We start from the raw sequence: 15,638 nt of genomic DNA, 5'->3' as shown, positions 1-15,638 counted from the left end.
ACCTGTATTAATGGCACCTGTTTGAATTTTTTATCAGTATAAAGGACACCTGTCCACAACCTCAAACAGTAAGACTCCAAACTCCACTATGGCCAAGACCAAAGAGCTGTCAAAGGACACTAGAAACAAAATTGTAGACCTGCACCAGGCTGGGAAGACTGAATCGGCAATTGGTAAGCAGCTTGGTTTGAAGAAAACAACTGTGGGAGCAATTATTAGGAAATAGAAGACATACAAGACCACTGATAATCTCCCTTGATCTGGGGCTCCACGCAAGATCTCACCCCGTGGGGTCAAAATGATCACAAGAACGGTGAGCAAAAATCACAGAACCACACGGGGGGACCTAGTGAATGACCTGCAGAGAGCTGGGACCAAAGTAACAAAGTCTACCATCAGTAACACACTACGCCGCCAGGGACTCAAATCCTGCAGTGCCAGACGTGTCCCCCTGCTTAATTAAGTTTGCTAGAGAGCATTTGGATGATCCAGAAGAAGATTGGGAGAATGTCATATGGTCAGATGAAACCAAAATTTTGGTAAAAAACTCAACGTTGTGTTTGGAGGACAAAGAATGCTGAGTTGCATCCAAAGAACACCATACCTACTGTGAAGCATGGGGATGGAAACATCATGCTTTGGGGCTGTTTTGCTGCAAAGGGACCAGGACGACTGATCCATGTAAAGGAAGAATGAATAGGGCCATGTATCGTGAGATTTTTAGTGAAAACCTCCTTCCATCAGCAAGGGCGTTGAAGATGAAACGTGGCTGGGTCTTTCAGCATGATAATGATCCCAAACACACCGCCCGGGCAACGAAGGAGTGGCTTCGTAAGAAGCATTTCAAGGTCCTGGAGTGGCCTAGCCAGTCTTCAGATCTCAACCCCATAGAAAATCTTTGGAGGGAGTTGAAAGTCCGTGTTGCCCAGCAACAGTCCCAAAACGTCGCTGCTCTAGAGGAGATCTGCATGGAGGAATGGGTCAAAATACCAGCAACAGTGTGTGCCATTGCCAACAAAGGGTATATAACAAAGTATTGAGATAAACTTTTGTTATTGACCAAATACTTATTTTCCACCATAATTTGCAAATAAATTCATAAAAAAATCCTACAATGTGATATTCTGGGGGGAAAAAAATCTCTCATTTGTCTGTCATAGTTGAAGTGTACATTACAGGCCTCTCATCTTTTTAAGTGGGAGAACTTGCACAATTGGTGGCGGACTAAATACTTTTTTGCCCCACTGTATATCCGGTACAAAAGTATCTATATCCACAGTAAAATGAGTCCTATTTCGACATAACCTGAAAGGCCGTTCAGCAGGGAAGAAGCCACTGCTCCAAAACCGCCATAAAAAAGCCAGACTACGGTTTGCAACTGCACATGGGGACAAAGATGGTACTTTTTGGAGAAATGTCCTCTGGTCTGATGAAGAAAATATATAACTTTTTGGCCATAATGACCATTGTTAAGTTTGGAGGAAAAGGGGGAGGCTTGCAAGCCGAAGAACACCATCTCAACCGTGAAGCATGAGGGTGGCAGCATCATGTTGTGGGGGTACTTTGCTGCAGGAGGGACTGGTGCACTTCACAAAATAGATGGCACCATGACAGAGGGATAATAATGTGGATGTATTGAAGCAACATCTCAAGACATCAGTCATGAAGTTCAAGCTTGGTCGCAAATGGGTCTTCCAAATGGACAATGACCCCAAGCATACTTCCAAAGTTGTGGCAAAATGGCTTAAGGACAACAATGTCAAGGTATTGGAGTGTCCGTCACAAAGCCCTGACCTCAATCCTGTCGAAAATTTGTGGGCAGAACTGAAAAAGCGTGTGCGAGCAAGGATGCCTACAAACCTCAGTTACACCAGCTCTGTCAGTAGGAATGGGCCAAAATTCACTCAACTTATTGTGGGAAGCTTGTGGAAGGCTACTTGAAACGTTTAACCCAAGTTAAACAATTTAAAGGCAATGCTACCAAATAGTGAATGAGTATGTAAACTTCTGACCCACTGGGAATGTGATGAAATAAATAAAAGCTGAAATAAATCATTCTCTCTACTATTATTCTGACATTTCACAGTGGTGATCCTAAATGACCAAAGACAGGGAGGTTTTACTAGGATTAAATGTCAGGAATTGTGAAAAACTGAGTTTAAATGTATTTTGCTAAGGTGTATGTAAACTTCCAACTTCAACTGTAATAGGCGGTGTTAGAGGAAAGCCCATAACATTGTCAGAGACTCCAGTCACCCAAGTCATAGACTGTTTTCTCTGCTACCGTATGGCAAGCGGTACCAGAGCGTTAAGTCTAGGAACAAAAGGCTCCATAAAAGCTTCTACCCCCAAGCCGTAAGACTGCTGATCAATTAATCAAATGGCCACCAGACTATTTACATTGACACCCCCCTTCCCCTCCATTTGTTTTGTACCCTGCTGCTACTCGCTGTCTATTATCTATGCATAGTCACTTCACCCCTACATGTACAAATTACCTCAACTAACCTGTACCCCCGCACACTGGCACGGTATCGGTACCCCCTGTATATAGCCTCGTTATTGTTATTTCATTCTGTTACTTTTTATTATTTTTTACTTTAGTTTATTTGGTAAATATTTTCTTAACTCTTCTTGAACTGCACTGTTATTTAAGGGCTTGTAAGTAATAATTTCACAGTAAGGTCTACACTTGTTGTATTCAGCGCAAATAAAGTTGGATTTGATTCCTATATCTTTGTAGTGACTGGGTGTATTGACACACCATTCAACATGTAATTAATAACTTCAACATGCTCAAATGTTGTTGTTTTTTTACCCATCGACCAATACGTGCCCTTCTTTGCAAGGCATTGAAAAACCTCCCTGGTCTTTGTGGCTGAATCTGTTTTTCAAATCAAATCAAATTTATTTGTCACATACACATGGTTAGCAGATATTAATGTGAGTGTCGCGAAATGCTTTTGCTTCTAGTTCCGCCAATGCAGTAATAACCAACGAGTAATCTAACCTAACAATTCCAAAACTACTACCTTATACGCACAAGTGTAAAGGGATAAAGAATATGTACATAAAGATATATGAATGAGTGGTGGTACAGAACGGCATAGGCAAGATACAGTATATACATATGAGATGAGTAATGTGGAGTATGTAAACAAAGTGGCATAGTTTAAAGTGGCTAGTGATACATGTATTACATAAAGATGCAGTAGATGATATAGGGTACAGTATATACACTGCTCAAAAAAATAAAGGGAACACTTAAACAACACAATGTAACTCCAAGTCAATCACACTTCTGTGAAATCAAAGTCCACTTAGGAAGCAACACTGATTGACAATAAATTCCACATGCTGTTGTGCAAATGGAATAGACAACAGGTGGAAATTATAGGCAATTAGCAAGACACCCCCAATAAAGGAGTGGTTTTGCAGGTGGTGACCACAGACCCTATGCTTCCTGGCTGGTGTTTTGGTCACTTTTGAATGCTGGCGGTGCTTTCACTCTAGTGGTAGCATGAGACGGGGTCTACAACCCACACAAGTGGCTCAGGTAGTGCAGCTCATCCAGGATGGCACATCAATGCGAGTTGTGGCAAGAAGGTTTGCTGTGTCTGTTAGCATAATGTCCGGAGCATGGAGGCGCTACCAGGAGACAGGAGAGTACATCAGGAGACGTGGAGGAGGCCGTAGGAGGGCAACAACCCAGCAGCAGGACCGCTACCTCCGCCTTTGTGCAAGGAGGAGCAGGAGGAGCACTGGCAGAGCCCTGCAAAATGACCTCCAGCAGGCCAGAAATGTGCAGGTGTCTGCTCAAACGGTCAGAAACAGACTCCATGAGGGTGGTATGAGGGCCCGACGTCCACAGGTGGGGCTTGTGCTTACAGCCCAACACCGTGCAGGACGTTTGGCATTTGCCAGAGAACACCAAGATTGGCAAATTCGCCACTGGCGCACTGTGCTCTTCACAGATGAAAGCAGGTTCACACTGAGCACATGTGACAGACGTGACAGAGTCTGGAGACGCCGTGGAGAACGTTCTGCTGCCTGCAACATCCTCCAGCATGACCGGTTTGGCGGTGGGGTCAGTCATGGTGTGGGGTGGCATTTCTTTGGGGGGCCGCACAGCCCTCCATGTGCTCGCCAGAGGTAGCCTGACTGCCAATAGGTACCGAGATGAGATCCTCAGACCCTTTGTGAGACCATATGCTGGTGCGGTTGGCCCTGGGATCCTCCTAATGCAAGACAATGCTCGACCTCATGTGGCTGGAGTGTGTCAGCAGTTCCTGCAAGAGGAAGGTATTGATGCTAAGGACTGGCCTGCCCATTCCCCGGACCTGATTCCAATCGAACAACTCTGGGACATCATGTCTCGCACCATCCAGCAACGCCAATTTGCACCACAGACTGTCCAGGAGTTGGCGGATGCTTTAGTCCAGGTCTGGGAGGAGATCCCTCAGGAGACCATCCGCCACCTCATCAGGAGCATGCCCAGGCATTGTAGGGAGGTTGTACAGGCATGTGGAGGCCACACACACTACTGAGCCTCATTTTGACTTATTTTAAGGACATTACATCAAAGTTGGATCAGCCTGTAGTGTGGTTTTCCACTTTAATTTTGAGTGTGACTCCAAATCCAGACCTCCATGGGTTGATAAAGTTGATTTCTATTGATAATTTGTGTGTGATTTTTGTCAGCACATTCAAATATGTAAAGAAAAAATTATTTAATAAGAATATTTCATTCATTCAGATCTAGGGTGTTATTTTAGTGTTCCCTTTATTTTTTGAGCAGTGTACATATACATATGAGAAGAGTAATGTAGGGTATGTAAACATTAAGTAGTATTGTTTAAAGTGGCTAGTGATATATTTTCCATCAATTTCCATCAATTCCCATTATTAAAGTGGCTGGAGTTGTGTCCGTGTGTTGGCAGCAGCCACTCAATGTTAGTGGAGCGAGCGGTCGCATCTACACTTCGGTCCGCAGGTAGTATAGCTTTTCATTACATTTCGTTATAGTACAACGGTTTGATTTGTCTAATCTTAGCAATTTCTTCTTAGCTAGCTACATAGCCGTCTTTGTATCAAAGATAATTGCATAATTATCGTATTTCGTCGTCCTAACGTATCTGCCCAGCAGCTAGCTAAGCAGCTAGCTAACATCCACTGTCCACCAGCACTGTAGAAACTATTACACTCAACTGAACGACTCGATTAGCGTAGTGTCAGCTAGTGTCAGCTAGCTACATAGTTGTCTTCGCTGTCTTCGTATCCAAGATAATTGTGCAGTTTAGAGTGTGTAGACTTAGAGTGATTATCTTAATTTACCGAGGTTAGCTAGCCAGCTATTTGTCGTCCTTAACGTAGGAGATGCTGCTAGCTAGCTAGCCAACAGCTAGCCAACCTCTACCGAATTGAACTTCAACTACCCGGTCAACATTCCGCGTCGCTCCACAGGTAGTATCACATTTTCATTTCACTTCATTACAGTACAACGGTTTGATTTGTTTGATCGTAGCTAGCCAGCTACATAGCCGTCTTTGTATCTAAGACAATTGTGTAGTCTAGAGCGATTTTCTAGGTTAGCTGGCCAGCTATTGTCGTTCTTTTAACGTAGCTAGCCAGCTAGCCCCCGAATAGCAGCACTGTAGTAACTATTACAGTACAACGGTTTGTTTTGTTTGATCGTAGCTAGCTAGCTACATAGCCGTCTTTGTATCTAAGACAATTGTGTAGCCTAGAGCGATTTTCTAGGTTAGCTAACCAGCTATTGTCGTTCTCTTAAGGTAACGTAACGCAATCAACCTGCTAGCTAGCCAGCTAGCCCCCGAATAGCAGCACTGTAGAAACTATTACACTCGACGGAACGACTTGATTAGTGTAGTGTCAACATCGCAGCCACTACCAGCTAGCCTACTCCAGCAGTACTGTATCATTTCAATCATTTTAGTCAATAAGATTCTTGCTACGTAAGCTTAACTTTCTGAACATTCGAGACGTGTAGTCCACTTGTCATTCCAATCTCCTTTGCATTAGCGTAGCCTCTTCTGTAGCCTGTCAACTATGTGTCTATCTATCCCTGTTCTCTCCTCTCTGCACAGACCATACAAATGCTCCACACCGCGTGGCCGCGGCCACCCTAATCTGGTGGTCCCAGCGCGCACGACCCATGTGGAGTTCCTGGTCTCCGGTAGCCTCTGGAACTGCCGATCTGCGGCCAACAAGGCAGAGTTCATCTCAGCCTATGCCTCCCTCCAGTCCCTCGACTTCCTGGCACTGACGGAAACATGGATCACCACAGATAACACTGCTACTCCTACTGCTCTCTCTTCGTCCGCCCACGTGTTCTCGCACACCCCGAGAGCTTCTGGTCAGCGGGGTGGTGGCACCGGGATCCTCATCTCTCCCAAGTGGTCATTCTCTCTCTCCCCTTACCCATCTATCTATCGCCTCCTTTGAATTCCATGCTGTCACAGTTACCAGCCCTTTCAAGCTTAACATCCTTATCATTTATCGCCCTCCAGGTTCCCTCGGAGAGTTCATCAATGAGCTTGATGCCTTGATAAGCTCCTTTCCTGAGGACGGCTCACCTCTCACAGTCCTGGGCGACTTTAACCTCCCCACGTCTACCTTTGACTCATTCCTCTCTGTCTCCTTCTTTCCACTCCTCTCCTCTTTTGACCTCACCCTCTCACCTTCCCCCTACTCACAAGGCAGGCAATACGCTCGACCTCATCTTTACTAGATGCTGTTCTTCCACTAACCTCATTGCAACTCCCCTCCAAGTCTCCGACCACTACCTTGTATCCTTTTCCCTCTCGCTCTCATCCAACACTTCCCACACTGCCCCTACTCGGATGGTATCGCGCCGTCCCAACCTTCGCTCTCTCTCCCCCGCTACTCTCTCCTCTTCCATCCTATCATCTCTTCCCTCTGCTCATACCTTCTCCAACCTATCTCCTGATTCTGCCTCCTCAACCCTCCTCTCTTCCCTTTCTGCATCCTTTGACTCTCTATGTCCCCTATCCTCCAGGCCGGCTCGGTCCTCCCCTCCCGCTCCGTGGCTCGATGACTCATTGCGAGCTCACAGAACAGAGCTCCGGGCAGCCGAGCGGAAATGGAGGAAAACTCGCCTCCCTGCGGACCTGGCATCCTTTCACTCCCTCCTCTCTACATTTTCCTCCTCTGTCTCTGCTGCTAAAGCCACTTTCTACCACTCTAAATTCCAAGCATCTGCCTCTAACCTTAGGAAGCTCTTTGCCACCTTCTCCTCCCTCCTGAATCCTCCTACCCCCCCCTCCTCCCTCTCTGCAGATGACTTCGTCAACCATTTTGAAAAGAAGGTCGACGACATCCGATCCTCGTTTGCTAAGTCAAACGACACCGCTGGTTCTGCTCACACTGCCCTACCCTGTGCTCTGACCTCTTTCTCCCCTCTCTCTCCAGATGAAATCTCGCTTCTTGTGACGGCCGGCCGCCCAACAACCTGCCCGCTTGACCCTATCCCCTACTCTCTTCTCCAGACCATTTCCGGAGACCTTCTCCCTTACCTCACCTCGCTCATCAACTCATCCCTGACCGCTGGCTACGTCCCTTCCGTCTTCAAGAGAGCGAGAGTTGCACCCCTTCTGAAAAAACCTACACTCGATCCCTCCGATGTCAACAACTACAGACCAGTATCCCTTCTTTCTTTTCTCTCCAAAACTCTTGAACGTGCCGTCCTTGGCCAGCTCTCCCGCTATCTCTCTCAGAATGACCTTCTTGATCCAAATCAGTCAGGTTTCAAGACTAGTCATTCAACTGAGACTGCTCTTCTCTGTATCACGGAGGCGCTCCGCACTGCTAAAGCTAACTCTCTCTCCTCTGCTCTCATCCTTCTAGACCTATCGGCTGCCTTCGATACTGTGAACCATCAGATCCTCCTCTCCACCCTCTCCGAGTTGGGCATCTCCGGCGCGGCCCACGCTTGGATTGCGTCCTACCTGACAGGTCGCTCCTACCAGGTGGCGTGGCGAGAATCTGTCTCCTCGCCACGCGCTCTCACCACTGGTGTCCCCCAGGGCTCTGTTCTAGGCCCTCTCCTATTCTCGCTATACACCAAGTCACTTGGCTCTGTCATAACCTCACATGGTCTCTCCTATCATTGCTATGCAGACGACACACAATTAATCTTCTCCTTTCCCCCTTCTGATGACCAGGTGGCGAATCGCATCTCTGCATGTCTGGCAGACATATCAGTGTGGATGACGGATCACCACCTCAAGCTGAACCTCGGCAAGACAGAGCTGCTCTTCCTCCCGGGGAAGGACTGCCCGTTCCATGATCTCGCCATCACGGTTGACAACTCCATTGTGTCCTCCTCCCAGAGCGCTAAGAACCTTGGCGTGATCCTGGACAACACCCTGTCGTTCTCAACCAACATCATGGCGGTGGCCCGTTCCTGTAGGTTCATGCTCTACAACATCCGCAGAGTACGACCCTGCCTCACACAGGAAGCGGCGCAGGTCCTAATCCAGGCACTTGTCATCTCCCGTCTGGATTACTGCAACTCGCTGTTGGCTGGGCTCCCTGCCTGTGCCATTAAACCCCTACAACTCATCCAGAACGCCGCAGCCCGTCTGGTGTTCAACCTTCCCAAGTTCTCTCACGTCACCCCGCTCCTCCGCTCTCTCCACTGGCTTCCAGTTGAAGCTCGCATCCGCTACAAGACCATGGTGCTTGCCTACGGAGCTGTGAGGGGAACGGCACCGCAGTACCTCCAGGCTCTGATCAGGCCCTACACCCAAGCAAGGGCACTGCGTTCATCCACCTCTGGCCTGCTCGCCTCCCTACCATTGAGGAAGTACAGTTCCCGCTCAGCCCAGTCAAAACTGTTCGCTGCTCTGGCCCCCCAATGGTGGAACAAACTCCCTCACGACGCCAGGACAGCGGAGTCAATCACCACCTTCCGGAGACACCTGAAACCCCACCTCTTCAAGGAATACCTAGGATAGGATAAGTAATCCTTCTCACCACCCCCCCCCCTTAATGATTTAGATGCACTATTGTAAAGTGGCTGTTCCACTGGATGTCAGAAGGTGAATTCACCAATTTGTAAGTCGCTCTGGATAAGAGCGTCTGCTAAATGACTTAAATGTAAATGTAAATGTAGTGGTGACTGTTTAACAGTCTGATGGCCTTCAGATAGCTGTTTTTCAGTCTCTTGGTCCCTGCTTTGATGCACCTGTACTGACCTCGCCTTCTGGATGATAGCGGGGTTTACAGGCAGTGGCTCGGGTGGTTGTTGTCCTTGATGATCTTTATGGCCTTCCTGTGACATCGGGTGGTGTAGGTGTTCTGGGGGGCAGGTAGTTTGCCCCTGGTGATGCGTTATGCAGACAACCTCCCTACAATGCCTGGACAAGCCGAATTTCTTCAGCCTCCTGAGGTTGAAGAGGCGCTGCTGTGTCTTCTTCACGACGCTGTCTGTGTGGGTGGACCAATTCAGTTTGTCCGTGATGTGTACGCCGAGGAACTTAAAACTTTACGACCCTCTCCACTACTGCCCCATCGATGTGGATAGGGTGGTGCTCACTCTGCTGTTTCCTAAAGACCACAATCATCTCCTTTGTTTTGTTGACGTTGAGTGTGAGGTTATTTTCCTGACACCACACTCAGAGGGCCCTCACCTCCTCCCTGTAGGCCATCTCGTCGTTGTTGGTAATCAAGCCTACCACTGTAGTGTCGTCCGTAAACTTGATGATTGAGTTGGAGGCGTGCATGGCCACTGCTCGACTAAGAGTAGGGCTGTTGCGGTGACCTTATTATCTCCACACCGGTGGTCACAAAACAGAGTGATGGCCTATATTAAAAGAGTAGGATCCCATCAGCTTTCTATAGGCTTGGCATACTATTTTAATTTCTCAACTTTCCTAATATTAAGCAAATATCAAGCACATTGCTTATCTTTACAACAGGAGTATAGCCTACCTGGCTGGCATGACAATTAACCACAAGAAAATCCTCCATTCGTTATTTAACTGTAGAGATATTTTTTTCCCATGCCCCTGTTTTGAGACAGGGGCATGATAATGTTCCATTCTAAATCAAATTCCACACACATATTATTTAGTATATGTAAATACAAGATTAAATCAAGAATAGTCTGATGGGTGCCAATATTAGCATATCACATGTGAATTATATATTATCACTTATGAATGATGCCCCAGCGTAAGGCAAGAAACAATGCCTTTTTTTGTGCAACTTTTTCTAATCAAAATCGCACACCTCATGTAGACTAGCCCATAGGCCTATATGTTTTGATAAGGTTTGTATCACAACTAAGGTGGCCAAATAACTTAAAGGTGACTTAAAATGAAGCACATTAATCCGCTTGGCATGGGGTGTAGAACCTTACAAAAGCAACGCAAGTTTCAACTTTGGGGAAAATCAACTTTGGGGAAGGTCATTTTCACCACAAAAAATGTTACCTAATGGTGATGTCCCCGCTAATTGAAGATTTGCGCATATAGCCTACAACTGCGTGCATATTGCTGAGCTTATAATGTGAAGAAATAGCCAAATAGCTTATCAACATTTTAAGCTAAACGTTCTGATCTGTTGCTTCAGCCTCATTGAGTAAAACAGTTTTTTTTATGCTAGTGGTTGTATTAATTTGGAATCTATTGTGTCCCAAAACTGTCCAAGACTATGTATGTAATATTTACTTCTCGCACAGAATAGGTCAACTTGTTTTATAGGGGATAGTAGATTGACATAGGCTAGTGCTTTTGCTGTTCGTTAGGTCTACTCATCTTGTTGACAGACAAAAGTTTGGACACCGCTACTCATTCAAGGTTTTTTTTTTATTTTTTATTTTTTTACTATTGTCTACATGGTAGAAACTATGAAACTATAAAATAACACATATGGAATCATGTAGTAACCATCATGTAGAATGCACATTCCTGGAATTCTCTCAACCAGCTTCATGCATTGTAAAAATGAATTTGTGGAATTTCTTTCCTTCTTAATGTGTTTGATCAGTTGTGTTGTGACAAGGTAGGGGTGGTATACAGAATATAGCCCTATTCGATGAAAGACCAAGTCCATATTATGGCAAAAACAGCTCAAATAAGCAAAGAGAAATGACATTCCATCAATCCTTTAAGAAAGGAAGGTCAGTCAATCCGGAAAATGTAAGAACTTTGAGCGTTTCTTCGCAAAAACCATCAAGCGATGATGAAACTGGCTCTCATGAGGACCGCCACAGGAAAGAAAGACCCAGCGTTACCTCTGCTGCAGAGGATAAGTTCATTAAAGTTACCAGCCTCCGAAATTGCAGCCCAATTAAATGCTTCACAGAGTTCAAGTAACAGACATCTCAACATCAACTGTTCAGAGGAGACCGCATTAACCCTTCATGATCGAATTGGTGCAAAGAAACCACTATTAAAGGACACCAATAAGAGGAAGAGACTTGCTTGAGCCAAGAAACACAATCAATGGACATTAGACCAGTGGAAATATGTCCTTTGGTCTTACGAGCACAAATTCGAATTTTGGTTCCAACCCCCATGTCGTTGTGAGACGCAGAGTAGGTGAACTGATGATCTCCGCATGTGTGGTTCCCACCGTGAAGCATGGAGAAGGTGGTGTGGGGGTGTTTTGCTCGTGACACTGTCAGTGATTTATTTAAAAATCACGGCACACTTAACCAGCATGGCTACCACAGCATTCTGCAGCGATACGCCATCCCATCTGGTTTGCGCTTAGTGGGACTATCATTTGTTTTTCAACAGGACAATGACCCAAAACACACTTCCAGGCTGTGTAAGGGCTATTTGACCAATAAAAGTGATGGAGTGCTGCATCAGATGACTTGGCCTCCACAATCACCTAACCTCAATCTAATTGAGATGGTTTGGGAGAAGTTGGACCGCAGAGTGAAGGAAAAGTTGCCAACAAGTGCTCAGCATATGTAGAAACTCCTTCAAGACTGTTGGAAAAACAATCCAGGTGAAGCTGGTTGAGAGAATGCCAAACATGTGCAATGCTGTCATCAAGGCAAAGTTTGGCTACTTTGAAGAAGCTAAAATATCATAACTTATGATTTGTTTAGCACTTTTTTGGTTACAACATGATTCCATGTGTTATTTCATAGTTTTGATGTCTTCACTATTATTATACAATGTTGAACATAGTAAAAACAAAAGAAAAACCCTTGAAAGTGTCAACTTTTGACTAGTACTGTAAACGTGGACCCTTTCTTCCAATATCTTCAATATGCATCTCGGAATTGGATAAGAACGTGCGCAGTTGCGTCCCCGAAGTGTCTGTCTTCACTTGTAGTCTGTGAGAACGACCCGATCACGTGATAGAGAGCCGTGTGAGTGAGAGGTGATTCGGAGCAGGCATCACTCAGGGAGAAGGGCCGCAAAGGGCAGGGATTTTTTTAGGGTGCATTATGGCCACACAAAGACATTATCAAGTGCTTCTCAAATTTTGAATGAGAGACTGAGGGCGTGTACGGCCTGCGCTAAAAAAAACAAAGCAGAGCTCATTCCTTTCAAGCTAGTTTTTTCAAATCATCAGAGTCGCAGTCAACGTCTGTAGAACAACTAAAGTTAAATTAATAACTCTAAATTAAGTATATAGGAGTACCTACCGTGTCTCTTTGTTAACTGCTCAACACAGAATAGCTATTTTATTCAGCTTTGTTTAATTGGATTCTTCACACTATAAAATAATGACAAAGAATTCAAAGCAAATCTTGTCTGCTAAATGAACGAGTGTAGCCCACAGCCACATGGCATAGCCAGATCAGGATCTAACATAAGGACATCTCAAAGTATGCCGTCCTTTTCTTTTGAAATAAACTACATTTTCTTCATATCATGTTTCTTTAGACCTGTCTAAAATAAATAATGTATTTATTGTGAAGGTGTAGGCTATATTACATGGATTTATTAGACTTTTTAAAATATAGGATGTTCAAAAGGTCTGCATCAGTGGCTTGTAGGCTGTGTGGAAGCCAGGAGATGCTGAACGGTCAATTACCATGAGATCGACAGTAATTTGCTTTTATTGTATTTTATTTCACCTTTATTTAACCAGGTAGGCAAGTTGAGAACAAGTGCTTGACAATCACCGGCTGACAAATTTCGTCGCCTCCACAGCCCTAACTAAGAAACCTGATAATTGTATGTGTAAATACACAGATTAAGTAGTCATTCAAAAATCATGTCAATCACTATTATTGCACACAGAGTGAGTCCATGCAACTTATGTAACATTTTTACTCCTAAACTTATTTAGGCTTTCCATAACAAAGGGGTTGAATAGTTATTGAATGAAGACATTTCAGCTTTTAATGAATGTATAAACATCTCTAAACATGTGGATATTATGGGATATATTGTTTGTAGGCCAGTGAAACAAAATCTCAATTTTAAATTCAGGCTGTGTCAAGAGGTGTGAATATTTTCTGAAGGCACTGTAATTAATACACAAGAAAACAAAAGGACAAATAGGACAAATTAATAAAAGAAAATAGGACTTTTTCCCCCTTATAAGTCTAATAAATCCATGTAATCAAGTTAAATCGTCAAAACCAGATTATGACACCAACGTTAATCATAGTATATATCTTTATCACAAATTCAGAATTATGTACAAAAGCAACCTTCCTGCAAACCTGACAACACAGTCACATGCATGACCATTATGGAGTGATATAGGTGCCAACAGGAACTAAATGTGTATCTATGAATACAATCAAAATATCACTCCATAATAACAACACAATAATATCACTCACCTGTATGTAGGCGCATGTGGACCTTCCTGCTTCCCGACGTGGAGAAGCACTTCATGCAGCACTGGCACTCGAAGGCCTTGATGCCTGTGTGCGTCTTCATGTGGGCAGTAAGGGTGCTCTTGACGGCAAAGGCGCGAAAGCACTGCTTGCACTTGAAGGGCTTCTCGTGTGTATGGATGCGGATGTGGCGCACCAGGTCGCTGGGCTTCTTGAACTCCTTGTTGCAGTAAGGGCAGCTGTGCCACCGCACGCCGTTCTCCTCCCTGATGGAGCCTAGGGGAAGGTGAGACAGAAAGAGGTGACATGGGTTGTGTTCTACAAGGCATCAAACGGAAGAAAATGGGACTGAAACAGGGAGAGACTACCTGGATCTGTCCAATAACAACCATTCATTTTTGTGTTATGTTTCAAAACGTTTTGTTATAGGGTGCCCTAATGGATACGACACTGGTCCCACATGAGATGAGCAGGCACAGAGCTGAGAACAAATACACTTAAATTCAGGGAATCAATTGAAACTCTCAATATATAAACGCATTTGGAAAGTATTCAGACCCCTTGACTTTTTCCACATTTTGTTATGTTACAGCCTTATTCAACAATGATTTAAATTGTTTGTACCCCATAATGACAAAGAAAATGTTTGCACATTTATTTATTTTTAAAATGTCAAACTGAAATATCACATTTATTTAGACCCTTTACTCTGTTCTTTGTTGAAGCACATTTGGCAGCAATTACAGCCTTGATTCTTCTTGGGTATGACGCTACAAGCTTGGCACACCTGTTTTCTGGGGAGGTTCTCCCAATCTTCTCTGCTCGGTCAGGTTGGATGGGGAGCGTCGTTGCACAGCTATTTTCAGGTGCCGCCAGAGATGTTAGATTGGGTTGAAGTCCTGCTGGGCCACTCAAGGACATTCAGAGACTTGTCCCGAAGCCACTCCTGCGTTGTCTTGGCTGTGTGCTTAGGGTCGTTGTCCTGTTTGAAGGTGAACCTTCACCCCAATCTGAGGTCGTGAGTGCTCTGGAGTCCGTTTTCATCAAGGACCTCTGTACTTTGCTCTGTTCATCTTTCCCTCGATCCTGACTAGATCCATTCGTCTTCCCCTCGATCCCGCAGGGATGGTTTCAGGTTTCCTTCAGACGTGACGTTTGGTATTCAGGCCAAGTAGTTCAATCATGTTTTCATCAGACCAGAGAATCTTGATTCTCATGGTCAGAGTCGTTTAGGTGCCTTTTGGCAAACTAAGTGGGCTGTCATTTGCCTTTTAATGGGGAATGGCTTCCATCTGGCCACTCCACCACTAAGGCCTGATTGATGGAGTGCTGCAGAGATTGCCCTTCTGGAAGGTTATCCCATCTCCACAGAGGAACTCTGTCAGAGTGACCAAGTTCTTGGTCACCTCCCTGACCAAGGCCCTTTTCCCCCGATTTCTCAGTCTGGCCAGGTGGCCAGCTCTAGGAAGAGTCTTGATGGTTCCAAACTTCTCCCATTTAAGAATGGAGGCCACTGTGTTCTTGGGGACCTTCAATGCTGTATACATTTTTTTGGCAGACCTTCCCCAGATCTGTGCCTCGACACAATCCTGTCTTTATGTACAATTCCGTCGGCCTCATGGCTTGGTTTTTGCTCTGACATGCACTGTCAACTGTGGGACCTTACATAGACAGGTGTGTGCCTTTCCAAATCATGTCCAATCAATTTAATTTACCACAGGTGGACTCCAATCAAGTTGTAGAAACATCTCAAGGATGACCAATGGAAACAGCATGCACCTGAGCTCAATTTCGAGTCTACTAGCAAAGGGTCTGAATACAAGTAAACAAAGTA

At 45.0% G+C, this 15,638-nt stretch overlaps 1 protein-coding gene across 1 annotated transcript in view; it reads right to left on the bottom strand.

The window, feature by feature from the left end:
• Positions 1-15,638, bottom strand: part of LOC135522456 (zinc finger protein 236-like) — a 122,768-nt gene that overhangs the window by 82,063 nt on the left and 25,067 nt on the right. The window contains exon 10 of the mRNA XM_064948730.1: positions 13,808-14,080. Within this exon, the coding sequence (XP_064804802.1) occupies positions 13,808-14,080 (273 nt within the window). The remainder of the gene's footprint in view (positions 1-13,807; positions 14,081-15,638) is intronic.

Source organism: Oncorhynchus masou, chromosome 30, assembly GCF_036934945.1.
Source record: "Oncorhynchus masou masou isolate Uvic2021 chromosome 30, UVic_Omas_1.1, whole genome shotgun sequence".
In the NCBI taxonomy this organism is placed as follows: Eukaryota; Metazoa; Chordata; class Actinopteri; order Salmoniformes; family Salmonidae; genus Oncorhynchus; species Oncorhynchus masou.
This window is presented reverse-complemented; position numbering and strand designations above follow the sequence as displayed.